General features: G+C 37.9%; 1 protein-coding gene across 6 annotated transcripts in view; it reads right to left on the reverse strand.

Moving 5' to 3' along the window:
* The window catches only part of USP9X (ubiquitin specific peptidase 9 X-linked), a 158,336-nt gene that overhangs the window by 99,583 nt on the left and 41,423 nt on the right, over positions 1-17,330 (reverse strand). For all 6 annotated transcript variants that reach the window (XM_026451482.2, XM_026451484.2, XM_026451481.2 and 3 more), the window contains exons 2-6: positions 14,519-14,772; positions 9,155-9,300; positions 6,841-6,920; positions 3,730-3,842; positions 1,262-1,480 (exon numbers count right to left, since the gene is read on the reverse strand). In XM_026451482.2, the coding sequence (XP_026307267.1) occupies positions 1,262-1,480; positions 3,730-3,842; positions 6,841-6,920; positions 9,155-9,300; positions 14,519-14,614 (654 nt within the window). In that variant the 5' untranslated portion in view covers positions 14,615-14,772. The remainder of the gene's footprint in view (positions 1-1,261; positions 1,481-3,729; positions 3,843-6,840; positions 6,921-9,154; positions 9,301-14,518; positions 14,773-17,330) is intronic.

Raw genomic sequence — 17,330 nt, forward strand, 5'->3', positions numbered from 1 at the left:
GGCACCTACCAGAATCACACAATGTATTCTTGTAAATATGTCCCCTTTTAATCAGATTTATAGAAGACCTGTTTAGCTGTATAAAATTTCTCTTACTTCAACAGCAAGTAAATGTGTAAGTAACTCCATAGAATATGCTTCTCCTTGATTCACAACTATATTTTGGGCTATATTTTTTAAAATTGTACTCTTGAAGGCTTTGAAAGGCTAACTACTCTCCCAGTCGCTATATTTTATAAGTTTAATAGTAAGAACTATACTTCGAAGATATAAAACTATCTTCAACCAGAAGTCATCTAAAAATTTTACATTTAGCATTGCCAAATCAAGTTTTGTTTCCTGTGAATCTCTTAAGTTGTGGATTACTGGCACATAGAGCAAAAAAAAAAAAAAAAAGTAAAATTTAAAAAGAAATACAGGTATAGATTAAAATTTTCATTCTGAAGATTGCCATTATTAAGATATTAACCGGATCTACTCAAGCAAAAATAAGCCATCTAGTGGCAACTATATGAACTGGGAAATATCAGAAAATCTCAACTTATGTTTGACATATTTTTGATAACTTCAGCTTATTAGTAGAATAAACCAAGTTCTGCATAATGTATGACTTAAAATTTTTCTGGCTGGATAGAAAAAGGGAAATTTGTACAAGTCCTATAATATTAAAAATGTCTCCCTGAAATCTAAAATTTTTTAATTACTTAATATTTATTAAAAGAAGCTGCATTTAGGGATAAAGCTTTTACAGTATATAGTCTGTTTACACCAATATAGAAAACTTACATTTATGTACCGAATATAGATATTTAAGTGAAATTTGGAAGATTTACTATATTTATTTCATTAACAATTTCTGTAATTTTATGATGTATTTTTAGGTATTTAGAGGATATACTTGATTTTGGAGTCAAAATCTTGGAATGCCTAAAATGATCATAGCCCTACAGAACAACACTTGAGTCCTTGGTCAAATAAATAATCTCCTATTCTATTTCAAAGAAAAACTACAGTGTTTCCTACTAACCCAAATTATGACTATTTCTAAAGAGGCTAGACAGAAGACAACGGGGATAATTATACATGCAGAAAAAACAAAGACAGAACCAGAATGACAAAGCTACAAAAAAGGCTTCTGGTTGGGCATATTTTCATTTAAAGTGTTATTTCATTGTCACACTTTAAATACAGATCACTGAAGATTCTGTGTCAGAGCAAAACAATTGTATTATTTAATTTTGAAAATAACAAACCAACACACCTTTGGTGATCGAGGGTCTGGAGAACGAGCAAAGAGTTCATCTTCGGGCAACTGAACACTTGAGGAAACTGATTCACATGGACGTGTACCATTGTAGATATGGAATTTGCAATGAGGATTTAAGGCCATGGCAAGAAGTTCTAAAAGTGGAAACCAGTCTTGGGACAACTTGGCCACACATAGCTCCACCAGACGATGAGTATTGTTAATAATACACCTCTGTTACATGAGGAGGAAAGGCAATTTACAAGATCAAAACACTGCAATTTCAAACAGAAATATCTTCAATATTAATCGTATCCTAACAAATAATGATCTCTCCATTTTTCTAACCATTTCATTAATACTGGGATCAAACTGATTATCAAAGGACAAGTTAGAATTTGTTTACTTCATAATTTATATGGTACTTTCAAAAGCCATTTGCTATAGCTTAAAAAATACAAGAGGCACCGTAAGTTATCTATTCCTGCTCTACGTCCACAGATAAGATGCAAGTTACTATTTTTTCTCTCTGGAATTTGTACACGAAAGGCAGCAATTCTAAAATCTAAACAATATGTCAGGCTGAGCACAGTGGCTCACGACTGTTAATCCCAACACTTTGGGAGGCTGAGGAGAGTGGATCACTTGAGGCCAGGAGTTTGAGATCAGCCTGGCCAACAGGGTGAAACCATGTCTCTACTAAAAATACAAAAATTAGCCACGTGTGCTGGCATGTGCCTGTAGTTCCAGCTACTCGGGAGGCTGAAGCATGAGAACAGGTTAACCCAGGAGGCAGAGGTTCCAAGGAAGCCAAGATGGCGCCACTGCACTCCAGCCTGGGCAACAGAGCAAGACTCTGTCTCAAAAAATAAAAATAAAATACAATATGTCAATCATCCAAGATAAATTTGCTAGCTAAATGTTAAATGCAAAAGTCTGACGCCACTTCCAAAGTTTCCCTTTCTACACCTATAAAATTACATGTTAAATCAGAAAATGTGGAATTTTTTTTTTGAGATGGGGTTTCGCTCTTGTTGTCCAGGCTGGAGTGCAATGGCACGATTTCAGCTCACAGCAACCTCCACCTCCCAGGTTCAAGCCATTCTCCAGCGTCAGCCTCCGGAGTAGATGGGATTACAGGCATGTGCCACCACACCCGGCTAATGTTGTATTTTTAGTAGAGACGGGGTTTCTCCATGTTGGTCAGGCTGGTCTTGAACTCGGGACCTCAGGTGATCCTCCCGCCTCAGCCTCCCAAAGTACTGGGATTACAGGCACGAGCCACCGGCTAGAAAATGTGGAATTTTTATGCTATGGTCATATTTGGGAAATAGGTTATAGGCCACAAAAACATTATCTGCTTGACATGACCACTTCCACAGTATACAAAAGAACAGAGGCCAGGCATGGGGGCTCACACCTGTAATCCCAGCACTTTGGGAGGCTGAGGCAGGTGGATCACTTGAGGACAGGAGTTCAAGACCAGCCTGGCCAACATGGTGAAACCCCCTCTCCTAAAAATACAAAAATTAGCCAGGCGTGGTGGCACACACCTAAGTTCCAGCTACTCGGGAGGCTGAGGCAGGAGAGTCGCTTCAACCTGGGAGATGGAGGTTGCAGGGAGCTGAGATCGCACCACTGCACTCCAGCCTGGGAGCCTGGAGCCAGGGCGAGGCTCTGTCTCAGGAAAAAAAAACACACACACACACAAAAAAAACAAAAGTAACAGAGACTTAGAGTAATTATGGCATTTTATCAATCTGAGACATATACTTTCACTTCTTAAGATCTCTGGAATCTGACTCTATCTTATAATCAATGAATAATACATTACTGTTTTCCTAAATGGAAGGTATTTGCAAAGAGGAATTGTGTTTGCTTCTGTTAGTCACTTGGGGGCACTACCAACCTGAGACCATTTTACATTTTCCACTTAAGGGCTTTTTGTATCACAACTATAATTTGAATTCAGTCTACAAAACTGTGTAAATACTGGCTTGTGGTTTAGATTTTCACTTTTTTTTTTTTTTAAATCCCTCCCTCCACCAAGTGCCAAGGTTAAGATATGCAGGGTTTTTTGCTGTCCCTTTCTGCATAGCAAGTTCATTTTTGACCCTTTGGTGTCCCAGATGTATATGAAATGCCCCATCTTGAGTATTTTTCTTAATAGTCCGTAAAACAGTGATGTACCTTACAACTGATAGCATTACATTTTCAATGAAATGTGATGACTTGCCTAAGGTCACAGACACTTGAGATCCCAGGGGAGAGATTAAACCCAAGTTTAACTCTAAATCTCATGTTTATTCTAAATGACCATGCTGCCTTCAAGAGACTTAAACATTTTTAAGTTTTTCATTTTTAGACCTTTTAATTCAATTATAACAGAATAAATATAACACAGCCACACATACATATACCCCTCCCCAATCACAGGCATGACTACGTAAATCTGATCCTTTAAAGTCAAACACAAGACTCACATGAATTTCGAACTTCCAGCCACTCACTGCTTCATCTGTAAGGATTTTAGTGAATGATATTGTTAGCCCATCTCGGAAAAATCGCTGACATGCTTCACTTTTAACATCAAGGCCTAAGGAAAAGTGAGAAAAATTAATGCAAACAAAATATTTATCTGATTGTTTTTACATTGTCCAATATACAATAAAAGGTAATAACTGAAAACTTCACCAACAGCTAACAAATATTTAATTGCATAAAAGTAGATTGACCGAGTAATATTAACACTAACTGAAAATGTTACAAATTATGGCACTAGCCTAAACACAAAATGGTGATCAGCAGTACCACGAGAAGAGGCAAATTTAAATAGAATTTTGCTCCCTGAAAATAAGTCTTCGAACTTAAAAACATTTCCCAATTTTTAAAATCTTATTTTGTTCATAAATCATTCATTTAGCATCAATATCCTTACACTATTCTGTGTTTTATCAAATAAAATGAATTATATCTTGTCTTCCTTATTAGCCTCTCTCATTATCTCAGTGTCTCTGTTTCTTTACATGTTTGCTTAATTTTACCACATTTTAGAAAGGCAACAGAGCAATGTGCTTCCAAACAAAGAAAATCTGTAACTCTTAATGACAAAATAAAAACTATTCAATTTGTATAGAAAGTATTATTTGATGGATAGTACAAAAGAGATGGTAATTTAAACTTTTAAAAATTTGGAACTTGTCAAAAATAACTGTGGTCTCAGAAAAAAAAAATATGGTGGAGGGAGGAATACACGTCCACTGAATGTCAATGCTATTAAATGAAATACCATTCATCAGTGTTTACCCATCATTTTACAGTCAAGACTTAGAACATACTTAGCACAGAAATCTTCCAAAATTTGCTGATATGCCCAAAAGAAAGAAAATCGGTATATTGAAGCGATATCTGCACTACTATGTTTGATGCAGCACTGGTCACAATAGCCAAGATTTTGAACCAACCTAAGTATTAATGGACGAATGGATAAAGGAAATGTGGTACATATACACAACGGAGTATTATTTAGCCATTAAAAAAAAATGAGATCCTGTCATTTCCAACAACATGGATGGAACAAAAGGTCACCATGGTAAGTGAAATAAGCCAAGCACAGAAAGACAAACATCACATGTTCTCACTCATTTGTGGGATCTAAAAATCAAACAACTGAACTCACGGATGTAGAGAATAGCAGGATGGTTAATGGGTACAAAAAATAGAGTAAGACCTAGTTACTTGCTAGCACAAAACAGGGAGTATGGTAAAAAAAAATAATTTAATTGTACATTTTAAAATAACTAGAGAGTATAACTGGATTGTTTGAAACACAAAGGATAAATGCCTGAGGTAATGGATACTCTTATCTATCCTGATGTGATTATTACGCATTGTATGCCTGTATCAAAATATCTCATTACCCCAAAATATATACACCTACTATATACCCATAAAAAGTAAACATTTTTAAAATAAAAAAGATATTTTCTTTAAAAAATTTTGATGAATTGGTGAATAAACGCATAAAAGAACAAAAAATTTTGAGTGGTGAAAACAACCGTAACCTGTCCGTGTGTTATATTTTCACTTTGGTATACCTTCTACAGGATTAATGAGGCATAAGGACACGTTCTTTAAACAAAAGAGGGGAATTATTATAAATCAAACTTTCTCTTGCCATGGAGTTGTACTTAAACATGTTAATTTTGACAATAATCAATTTCAATTGTTGATAGTGCCTATTGTTAACTATAACATATCCATAGCCATCCTATTTCAGAAAATGAAATGTTACTGCTTTTTAATCTGCAGTATCTTAAAACATGAATTGAAAATTATTACAGTAGTAGTCCTCTGTTAGATAACTCGACTGCACCTAAAGTAGACCAAAGACATTGGGGTAAAAAAAAAGATTAATTCCAGCATTAAACTTTTTCTTCTGGACAACTGAGTAAAAACACCAGATTTCCTTTTGTTGGTTTAACAAAAACAGACTTCATCTTTCAATTCTCTAAGAGAAAAATCACACCTAAAAAGTGTATTTAAAAAAAAAAAAAATTGGCTGGGTACAGTAGCTCATGCCTGCAATCCCAGCACTTTGGAAGGCCGAGGTGGGAGGATCGCTTGAACCCAGGACTTCAAGACCAGCCTGGGGAACCAGTCTGTCTCTACAAAAAAAAAAAAAAAAAAAAGAAAGAAAGAAAGAGGAAAAAGAGATTAGTCGGGCGCAGTGGCTCATGCCTTATAATCCCAGCACTTTGGGAGGCCAAGGCGGGTGGATCACCTGAGGCCAGGAGTTTGAGGCCAACCTGGCCAACATGGTGAAACTCTGTCTCTACTAAGAATACAAAAATCAGCTGGGTATGGTGGTGGGTGCCTGTAATCCCACCTACTCGGGAGGCCGAGGCAGGAGAATCGCTAGAACCCAGGAGGTGGAGGTTGCAGTGAGCCAAGATCACGCCACTGCACTCCAGCCTGGGCAACAAGAGCGAAATTCCATCTCAAAAAAAAAAAAAAAATTAGTGGGCATGATGGTGCATGCCTGTGTACCACTCAGGAGGCTGAGGTGGGAGGATTGCTTGAGCCCAGGAGGTAGAGACTGCAGTGAGCTGTGATCACATCACCACACTCCAGCCTGGGTGACAAAGCAAGACCCAATCTTACAAACATGTAAGTGAGATAGTTTATTTTAAAAGTACAGTATTAACGAAATGGTAATTTTTACCTGAAGGATTATGAATGAAAATTTTACTAGGTACAAAGAGCCACACATCCTAATTCACTGTCATTTTAGTAAAGCGGTCAAAGGGCAAGTGTAAATAATTTGTAGACTTACACAGTACATATTTTGAGGACAGAAATGACTCAAGATAAATTATAAGGGGGGCAGGGGGCAGATATGTCTGGAGTCCATCACACCATCCATCATATATAGGGTACTTAATTGTAAAATATTCTTCTGTATATTATTTCCCATAACAGATAAGACCCTCAATTAAATGGAGGAAAACAAATCCATTTCACCAGCTTTTGGGATAAAGTAAAAGCATATCTAGTAGCATACATTATAGAAAGCATAAAAACATATAACTTACCTTTTTTACTAAGATCAATAGCAGCTTCTAAAAGCACTTCTAATTCCCCTTTTGGCAAAACTGGAACCACCCATCGAGGCCTAAAAGTTTTATAAAATAAAACATGCTTAATGGTTGTACACTAAAAGAGGCACTACAAATGAGCTACTAATTATAATTATCTTGCTATGAAAATATTTAATATTAAAATAATATTAAAATATTAAGATAAGGTTGGCAGAATATCTGCTTTGTGGGAGTAAGCACCATCTGTTGTCTCTACAAATTTTTACAGGTACTGTCAAAAATACAGCAATAAGAGAGGGAAGAAAACTAAATTATTTTGATAAGATATAAAACTATTATAACAATCAAATATTAACTAATTAGGTATCAGGGATATTTTTGTTAAAATTCACAGGGAAGTGCTCTTTCGGGAATCAGATCAAAGGAGACATGATAAACCTCTTCGTTGCACCGCCCCCACTCCTCCTGCTTTTTTTTTTGTGGTAAGAGACAGGGTCGCCTAGAAGCGGTGGCTCACACCTGTAATCCCAGCACTTTGGGAGGCCAAGGCAGGCGGATCACCTGACATTAGGCATTCGAGACCAGCCTGGCCAACATGGTGAAACCCCGTCTGTACTAAAAATACAAAAATTAGCCAGGCGTGGTGGCACATGCCTGTAATCTCAGCTACTCGGGAGGCTGAGGCAGAAGAATCACTTGAACCTGGAAGGCGGAGGTTGCAGTGAGCCAAGATCGTGCCACTGCACTACAGCCTGGGCAAAAGAGAGAGACTCTGTCCCAAAAAGAAGAAAAGAGATCGAGACCATCCTGGCCAACATGGTGAAACCCCGTCTCTACTGAAAATACAAAAATTAGCTGGGCGTGGTGGCGCACTCCTGTAGTCCCAGCTACTCAGGAGGCTGAGGCAGGAGAATCGCTTGAACCGAGGCGGCGGAGGATGCAGTGAGCCAAGATCACATCACCGCACTCCAGGCTGGTGGCAGAGTGAGACTCCATCTCAAAAAAAAAAAAAAATCATTTGTATTTTTCTCCCCACTGGGAACTTGCTAATAACATGCAACTTCAGCCTAAGAAGTATTTTACTACCAATCACTAACCATCAGACAAGTATGGAAAAGCAACAAACAATACAACCTTCTGCTGTGGTATAGAGAATGTCAGAGACCACCATTAAACATAATTATATACCATTACTATAGGCACCTACCAGAATCACACAATGTATTCTTGTAAATATATAATTAAAAACAATGGATATTAATAGGAAAAATATTCAAGATAAATGAAAGCAAGTTACAAAATTATAGTAAGAATCCTGTATTTATAGAAAAATCAATTCATATATGATAGTAAACACAAAGGCAATCTGGAGAATGTACTAATTGTTAACAGCAATTTTTGGCAGGAATATGTGTATGTAAGGGGGAAAGTACAGAGAAGTTTACCTACATAAAATATTTGTTTAACAATGCATACTCATTATTTATGTATTTAGATTTCTTTTTTTAATGCAAAGGATTTCTATTTCCTCTCACATTATGCATTTAATAGTGTTGACTTATTTTTAGAAAATGAAATTTAAAAAAAAAAACAACTCAGTAAAGCAAGTGCCTTTAAGAACATGTGTTTTCATTACTTTCCTTTTGAGTAGTGAGGTGGAAATGTGTCACACCTTCCTGGCACTCACTTGTTGAGCCCACAGTCAAGACCACAGTCATATGGGATTCTTTGATGTGCTCTTCCCTAGCCTCTTGAAATCTTTTTCTTCCTCTGCACAAAAGCTTAAAGCTTCACTCTCTTGGAGTTTTCCTCTAAATAATCAAAGTGTGTGGGGGTGGGATAGGGTGGTTGTTTGTACTACAAGTATGAAAAATTATATTCTGAACTGTTCCCTGAGATGAAGACCAAAAAAAGGAAACATCTAGGATGGTTAAATGGCTCAAACTAGTCAAGAGTTCACTAGGATCAGGTTCTGAGGAACTCAATGTCCTCATGACCTGATTTACCTCAGGCCATCCCAAAATTATGAAAGTCATCCAGCAACCAAGAGACCAATGAGAAAAAAACTTCATAAACTCTCCAAGAGGGAAACTGAACATACAATTTTACTTCAGAAACAAACCAAGCAGGGTCATCATCATTAATGTGAAAATTTTACTAACACTGTCACTCCCTTTCATTTATTAAATCCATTAAGAATCATGACTTATAAAACACTTGGCAGTGACGAAGCTGTAAAGACTATTAAGGAGGCAGTGGGGTTACTTTCCTGTCTGCTCTCTTTCTTATGTGTTACACACCAACTCACCTGTTGATCATGTCATCCAACTTGGCCAAGTCAGTATGTGGAAATGCAGGTTCCTCATCTTCAAGCTGTGGTGGGGCATCACCTTGACCTTGCTCATCTGGGGGAGTTGCCGGGGAATTTTCATTGGAAGAATCAGGCGATGAAGTCTTAATTAAAAATTAAATATTCCACATTTAAGTTTCTATAACATATGTAAAATAGTAATCCAAACACCAACACAGACAAGCATTGCAGATTTTAAAATTCAGTAAATAGCCCTACATATCCATGGGTTCTGCATCTGCAAAGTCAACTAACAACCTTGGATCGAAAATATTCAGGAAAAACTGAATATGTGCTGAATATGTACAAACTTTTTTGCTTGTCATGATTCCCCAAACAATACAGAATAATGATTTATACAGCATCGACACTATATTAGGCATCATAAGTAATCTAGAGACGATGTGAAGTATATACAGAAAGATGTACATGAGTTATATTCAAATACTAAACCATTCTATATCAGGGACTTGAGCATACACCAATTTTGCTATCCAAGTGGTAAGAGGTCCTGGAACCAATCTTCTATGAATACTAAGGGACAACTGTATTGTAAATTTTTACAAAAGATAAAATAATTGAAAGTTTATGATGTTTCAGGCCATCTCTGTACTACTGTGCTTTAAAATAATTTCATTTAATTCTCAACAACCTAATGAAGTATGCTACTGCCATTTAATAGATGAAAAAAACTCAGACAATAAGTAGCCCAAGATCACACAACTCAAATTCTATACTCAGGATTTGAATCAAAGTCTAAATAGTTTGTGTTCTTAATCATAACGTGTACTGCCTCTGTGCTTACATTTCCCATTATATGAGCCATGACAGAAATTATTCTACAAATATGATACATCTCATTTTACACATTATAATTTATAACTTCTACTTTTTTTTATTTGAAGGGGGGAAAACGTAATTATTCCATAATTTCCCTACACCCAAACTATTACTCAAACAACAATTATTTAGAAGTTCATGATTATGGTTTTTAAATAAGTAAATCACTTTCAACTAACGTGGCTATTTTTCCACTTCTTTTAGTCTTCATTTTTAGCATGTCTCTCTCCCCCCTGCTTTAGCAGTGCATAATATTTTCTCAACTAAGTGAATGAACTTTTATGACCTTTACTCTTAATTCAGAAAGCAGGTGGTATCTTCTCTTTCAAAATGAAACTAACCTAAATTTTAAACTGATTTTTACTTATGTGTTCTTGAATTTTCTATTCACTGTAGGCTGATGGCCCTTTAAGAGAAAGGGGCCCCTCGCCCTAACACTCAAGCACCTATTGAACGGCTGTAAAATAAAGAGTTGCATAAGTAAGCACTTGCACGAAGACAGATGAGTTTACCAGCATTAATATGTTTTACTTACAAAGTTTATACATGAACTCATATGGTCAATTAGTAACTAAATGGTGAACTTCTACTTAAGATGGAGAACACTGTGCAGGTGCCCAAAAAGCTGGTCTCAAGGCAAAGGAAACTACAGCACAGAAGTGTTACAAGTCCAACAAAAATGTCTGATGTGAAGTATGTAACTTTGGAAGTCTGCTTTATTATTATTTAACTCCTCTCCCCCCAACATAGTTTATACATGCTCATAGAAAATAGAAAATATAAAAAATAAAATTTAAAACCTGTAATTCCACACCTATAAACATCACCGATATTTATTTCCTTGTAATCTTTAAGAGTAAATAAACACTGTCCATATATATGTTCAATAAAACTGGAATTATACTTAAGTCTGTGTCCTTTTCCATTCAATGTATCTAGATATTCAATATTTTTGATCATTAGAAATCTTAAAAAAATATTAATGGCCAGATAATATTGCATGAATTAAACAAAATTAAGGAGACATTTAGTATTTGGTATTTTTTACTGCTAACAAACATAAACATAGCCGTAATGAATGTTCTCATATATAAACCTTTGTGTTGAACTTCAACTTTTCCTTAGGATAGGATCCTGGATATATAATTACTAGAACAGTATAAACAATTTCTTTGAAGGCCACTGACATATACTGCCAAATTTCATTTCAGAAAATCTGCACCCTCCCAGCAACCGCATCCAAAAGTGTTCATCCCACGGTGCCTCTGCCAAGGCTGTTTCATTTCTCAAGTTTTACTACATACTAAAGCCTAAAATTCTCTAAGAGAATTTTTTTAAAGGCATGCTTAAAAAAATTTAAGTGAAAAATCTGATTTTAGAAATTCCTTTTATGCCAGCACATAAAAAGCATATCCAAAAAGTGAGCCCTAAATTGAACAGTGATTAACACTTTGGTTGCTGCTTCTTGGTACAACCGTGTCAGATCTTGTAAAATAAAATCCTAACATTAATAAATAGAGAAAAACAAAATGTTAGGGTGAGGGATAATGTAATTTGTTTCATTCCTTTGTTATTTTAAATTACCAGTCATCTTAAAAAATGTAAAGTTTTTAGAAGAAAAGGAACACAACGTAGACATAGAATATTAGGTTGAATATCACAAACCCAAGAGCTCTAAAAATCATCAAGTACATCTTAAAATAAGATAAAGGTTAAATAAAAGGTTTGATTTTTGTGTAAAGCCATGCAAATCAGAAACATTGCAAAAGAAGTTAGAATTCCATGGACAATGCAGGTATAAAATGGAAAAGAAAGAGGGGAAGATATTGGAACTCTAACTACTAGCTTCTGGTTTAAAATTAGAAATCTTTGGCATCCAACTCAAACCTCTGACTACGCTTTTAAAAACCTGAATGCTGGCTAACAAATGTATGATACAGGAAGGACTTAACTCTGTCCAAGACCTGTGACCAAACGCTTTAATGTTTTATGTCTCGAAAATGGGAACTAGAGAGGAAAAGGAATAAAACTGACACACTTATTTGGGGGAGAAAAAAACCCCGACTTGTTCACTTCTCTAAAACGGCAGAGGAAGAGGAAAAAGGAGAGACAGAAGCTCTTTTCTATACTACTTATAATAGAATATCTAATCTGTAATAGCTGGACAATAACTTATCCCCAAATAATAGTATAAAAACTTAAAAATAACACTTTTGCCTAAAAACTTACCTGACTCTACACAAACATGTAAAAATTGGAAGCAGCATGTTTGTGATAATTTACACACACCTCAACTAACTTACCTCTAAGCACTGTTTGAGCTGCACATCACAAGTGTTACTGTTTTGTCATTCAGTTTAATACTTTCCAATATAAAACTGCATATATTAGAAAAGACAACTGAAATCAATCATCTAAATTTCCATTTCAAGAAATGAGAAAAAGAACAGCAAACCAAATCCAAACTAAAAGGAACAGAGATGCGCACGTGTGAGAGAGAAAGAGAGAGTGTGTGTGTGCGTGCGTGTCTGTGTGTGTGTGTGTGTGTGTGTGTGTGTGTGTTGGCGGGAGGGGGTGGGGGGAGGGAGTAAAGACAAGAGAGTTGGTTTTTTAGAAGCTTTAATGACATCAGTAGTGGTATCAGAAATAAGGAGGCATTACCATAGGCCCCAAGACACAAAAAATGTAATAAAAAGGGTCATTAACAACTTTACCTTAAATTTGAAAATCTAGATGAAATAAACCAATTCCCTGAAAAACACAATTTACCAGAAGACGCTAAAAATTTAAAAATTCCTCCACTTAAAAAAAAAAATGGATCAGCCAGGCGCAGGTGGCTCATGCCTGTAATCCCAGCATTTTGGGAGGCCAAGGCAGGCGGATCACGAGGTAAGGAGTTCGAGACCAGCCTGACCAACATGGTGAAACCCTGTCTCTACTAGAAATACAAAAATTAGCCAGGTGTGGTGGGATGCACCTGTAATCCCAGCTACTCAGGAGGCTGAGGCAGGAGAATCGCTTGAACCAGGGAGGCAGAGGTAGCAGTGAGCCAAGATCGCCCCACCGCACTCCAGCCTGGGCAACAGAACAAGACTCCATCTCCAAATAAAAAAATGGATCTTCAATTAAAACTTTTCCATAAATAAAACTCCAGGCCAGATGGGTCCACCAGTAAAATCTTCCAAACAATTAATGAAAAAATAATAAACTTCGCATTAATTCATCCAGAGAACAGAAAGAGACACACCCTATGAGTTTTGAGGTCAGCATAAAACCTTAATACCAAAATCTATGTTTAGCATTACTTCAATTGATCCTTCTAACAATCCATGAAGTAGTTACACTATTATTACCCTCATTGTACAGATATACAAACTTGAGGCTTAGAGGTTATATAATTTACCCAGAGTCATAACGCAAATATGGTACAAAGTTGAAATTTGAATGCTAGGCAACATGACTTGGGTCCCATGTTCTTTTTATAATCTTATCATAAATTGACAATTTACAATTGTATGTATTTATGGGGTAGAAAGTGGTGTCATGATTTATGATGGGTCTATGCTAATCATAGGCTACACTGAATGATTTAATGCTTTCCCTCTTAGAATTGACACATGGCTTAATTTTAATGACTGACAGTTAAGCAGCCAGAAAAAGACTACATAATCAAGGATTACCATCTACACCACTTGAGCTTTCTTGGTACTATGCAAGACCTATGTTCATTTTTCTTTTTCTTTTTTTTTTCTTTTTTTTTGGAGATGGAGTCTCACTCTGTCACCCACGCTGGAATGCAGCGGTGCCATCTTGGCTCACTGCAACCTCTGCCTTCTGGGTTCAAGGGATTCTTCTGCCTCAGCCTCCTGAGCAGCTGGGGACTACAGATGCACACCACTACACCCAGCTAATTTTTGTATTTTTTAGTAGAGACAGGGTTTCACCATATTGGTCAGGCTGGTCTCGAACTCCTGACCTCGTGATCCACCTGCCTCGGCCTTCCAAAGTGCTGGGATTACAGGTGTGAGCCACCGCGCCCAACCTGTTCACTTTTGTTAATCAAAACTTAAAATAACAGTTGCTTCACTAAGTATTTAGAACATGTTCCATCATTTAGTACCCCAACAGTAGACCTACCAATGTAGGTTTTGGTTTTTCGTTTTTTTTTTTTTTTGCAACAGAGACTAGCTCTGTCACCCAGGCTGGAGTACAGTGGCACTATCTCAGCTCACTGTAACCTCAGCCTCCCAGGTTAAAGCGATTCTCTTGTCTCAGCCTCCCAAGTAGCTGGGATTACAGGCGCACGCTACCACGCCCGGCTAATTTTTGTAGGGTTTCGCCCTGTTGGCCAGGCTGGTCTCAAACTCCTGACCTCAAGTGATCCGCCTGCCCTGACCTCCCAAAGTGCTGGGATTACAGGTGTGAACCACTGAGCCCAGCCCCACTCCACTGTAGCTTTAACTAGTATTTTCAACATCCTACCTGATTCTGTTGGAGGGGGGGCTGAGACTGTCCATCAGGAGCCTGGCCCTGGTTGTCATTCCCTCCGACCGGAGAGCCACGAGTCGTGGCTGTCATACTCGACACAGGGCAGATCTTTGCAATTTTGTCTGCTTATGTAGTTGTCTTGAGAAAAGAAATTATAGTCCACTTATAGAAGATGAAGTACCAGCATTTGTCAGTCTTAAAAAGGTCCAATTCAAGAATAAACCATCTTGCAGAGACCATTGCATAACCTACAAATAGAAAGGGGAAAAAGTAATTGGTTTTAGACATAAAAAACATGAATTATGGAACTGTTCAAATTTAGTATCACCAGTGCATCTAGTCAGGAAAAAGGGGCTATAGAAACAAGAAGAGAAAGTAAAAAGCTGAAGTTTCATTAATACTACATTTAACTTAAAACTGATAATGTTACACCGGCCATTATACCAAGAAAACAAATACAGCCTCCTGGAAATGACGCCAAAGGCAATATATCAAACTACTTAACTGTCATTTTAATTAAATTAAGAAAGGGCAAAAACTATCTGTTTTCAATTTGCTGATGCATTCATTATACTGCAAGAATAATAAGGACAGGAGGTATGAGGGTGGGGTCCCTGGCAAGGGCTCAAGCCTGGACCTGTAGCCCTAAATGAGAACAGGCATTTCTGTTTTCACACCAAGTGTTCCCTTTTGGCCTGCCACGCACCCCTATCCTGTGCCCATATAAACCCCAAGCCCCAGGCTCCAAAAGCAGAAGAGTGGCAGAGCAGCGTAGCACAGCAGAGAAGAAGAGAAGTGAGGAAGTGTCTAAAGGTGGAGAGGAGGTTGAAGCTGGGGGCGGTTGGAGATTGGCTGAGAGATAGCCGAACTCCAGAAGATCATCTTCCCACTCCATCCCCTCTCACCAGCAACCCATCCCACTGAGAGCCACTTCCATCAATCACTCAATAAAATCTCCATATTCACCATCCTTCAAGTCCCTGTGACCTGATTCTTCCTGGACACAGGAAAAGAACTCGGGATACCTGAATGCGGGAACCCAAAAAGGATGTCACACTGACTCTTTTCTGAGCTGTTTAGCACTTATGCTGGGACAACAGGGCGAAAAGAGCATAGTAACACTCCTAGACACTGCTGTGGGGCCAGAGCCCAAAAGTGCTCACCCTGGCTCCTGTACCTGCTCACCTGTGAGCTCCCCTTCCCATAAGAGGAATAAACAAGCCACATCCCTGTCACACGTCCCGTCCTGTGAGGGGGTCAGGTAAGTCTCCTATTTCAATAATGTGTACTAAGACAAAGTATAAAGTAATTTTTAAAAACATTTTAAGGAAGGCTGCACAACTAACATTTATCACTGATACTAGGGCATTATAAATGGTTTTTTTTAAACAAGCTTCCAAGTGTTTTTTTTTTTTTTTTTTTTTGAGATGGAGTCTTGCTCTGTCGCCCAGGCTGGAGTGCAGTGGCCGGATCTCAGCTCACTGCAAGCTCCGCCTCCCGGGTTTACACCATTCTCCTGCCTCAACCTCCCGAGTAGCTGGGACTACAGGCGCCCGCCACCTCACCCGGCTAGTTTTTTGTATTTTTTAGTAGACATGGGGTTTCACCTTGTTAGCCAGGATGGTCTCAATCTCCTGACCTCGTGATCCGCCCGTCTCGGCCTCCCAAAGTGCTGGGATTACAGGCTTGAGCCACCGCGCCCGGCCCTCCAAGTGCTTTTAACATAAACTTTAACACTTTGGAGAGAAACATCAGGGGTGCACGCATACAGAATAAGACCACGTAGAGATGCAGCAAAAAGGTGGCCACCTGCAAGCCACAGAGAAGAAACCAAGCCTACCAACACATTGATATTGGGCTTCTCACCTTCAGAATTGTGAGAGAACCAATTTCTGTTAAGATCCCCACCCTCTCCACCCCCTACAAACAAAAAACCCTGAAAACCCCAAAAACCTCTGGCAAAATTTTCTTTAAGAGGGTTCAAACTACGTAACACTCCAATACATCTTAATTTGTCAGATGATCTCAGCTCTCTACTTTGGCAAGGTTTTGACTACAGGCACTCCTAGAGCCAGGGTTAGAAGGCCACAACTGTTTAAGAACAGGGAACTCTTCTTTACAACCTGACCAGCAAATGAGTATAGAAAAATGCTACCAAATCCTCAATTCTATATTCATTGTATCAGTAGCCCTCTTCAGCTGCACAATAAAATCACTTCAGGTGATTTTATTTAAAACACTGATGCCCAGGTTCCTCTCCAGATGGAATACATTACAGTATCTGGGAGTGAGGCCTAGGCATCAGTACTTTGCAAAAAACCTTCCCCAGTGAATGACTCTAACATGCCACCAGATAGAGGAAACTTAACTGATTGGTTCTAACTCATTGGCTCTCAAGAGATTAAGAGAGACTTCCCACAAGCATTGCAAAGTTTCATTTCTAAGTTTTGTAATCATGACCTGGCTTAAGACATTCAAGACCAAACGTACACCATGGTATATAAAACATACCTGGGGCTTGCTTCTGTAATATTAATACCCAAGTATTTTTCACCAGACACTTAGGTTACTAAACCACTGCAGGAAGTTTCCAAGTGCTTTGCCACAACTCACTTGATTCTCATACCCAGTCTATGCAGCAAAGAAATTGAGTAGTATCTCCATTTTACAGGGTCAAAAATAAGAGACAGCAGGGGCTTGCCCAGGTTATGCAGAACAGACTCTAATTCTGATCTGACTCTAAGACTTCTTCCTCTTCAAGTTCTCTATCATTGTCAAAAAAAAGTTGACGTACATTTTAACCCCC

The sequence above is a fragment of the Piliocolobus tephrosceles genome, chromosome 12 (assembly GCF_002776525.5).
Source record: "Piliocolobus tephrosceles isolate RC106 chromosome 12, ASM277652v3, whole genome shotgun sequence".
Classification (NCBI taxonomy): Eukaryota; Metazoa; Chordata; class Mammalia; order Primates; family Cercopithecidae; genus Piliocolobus; species Piliocolobus tephrosceles.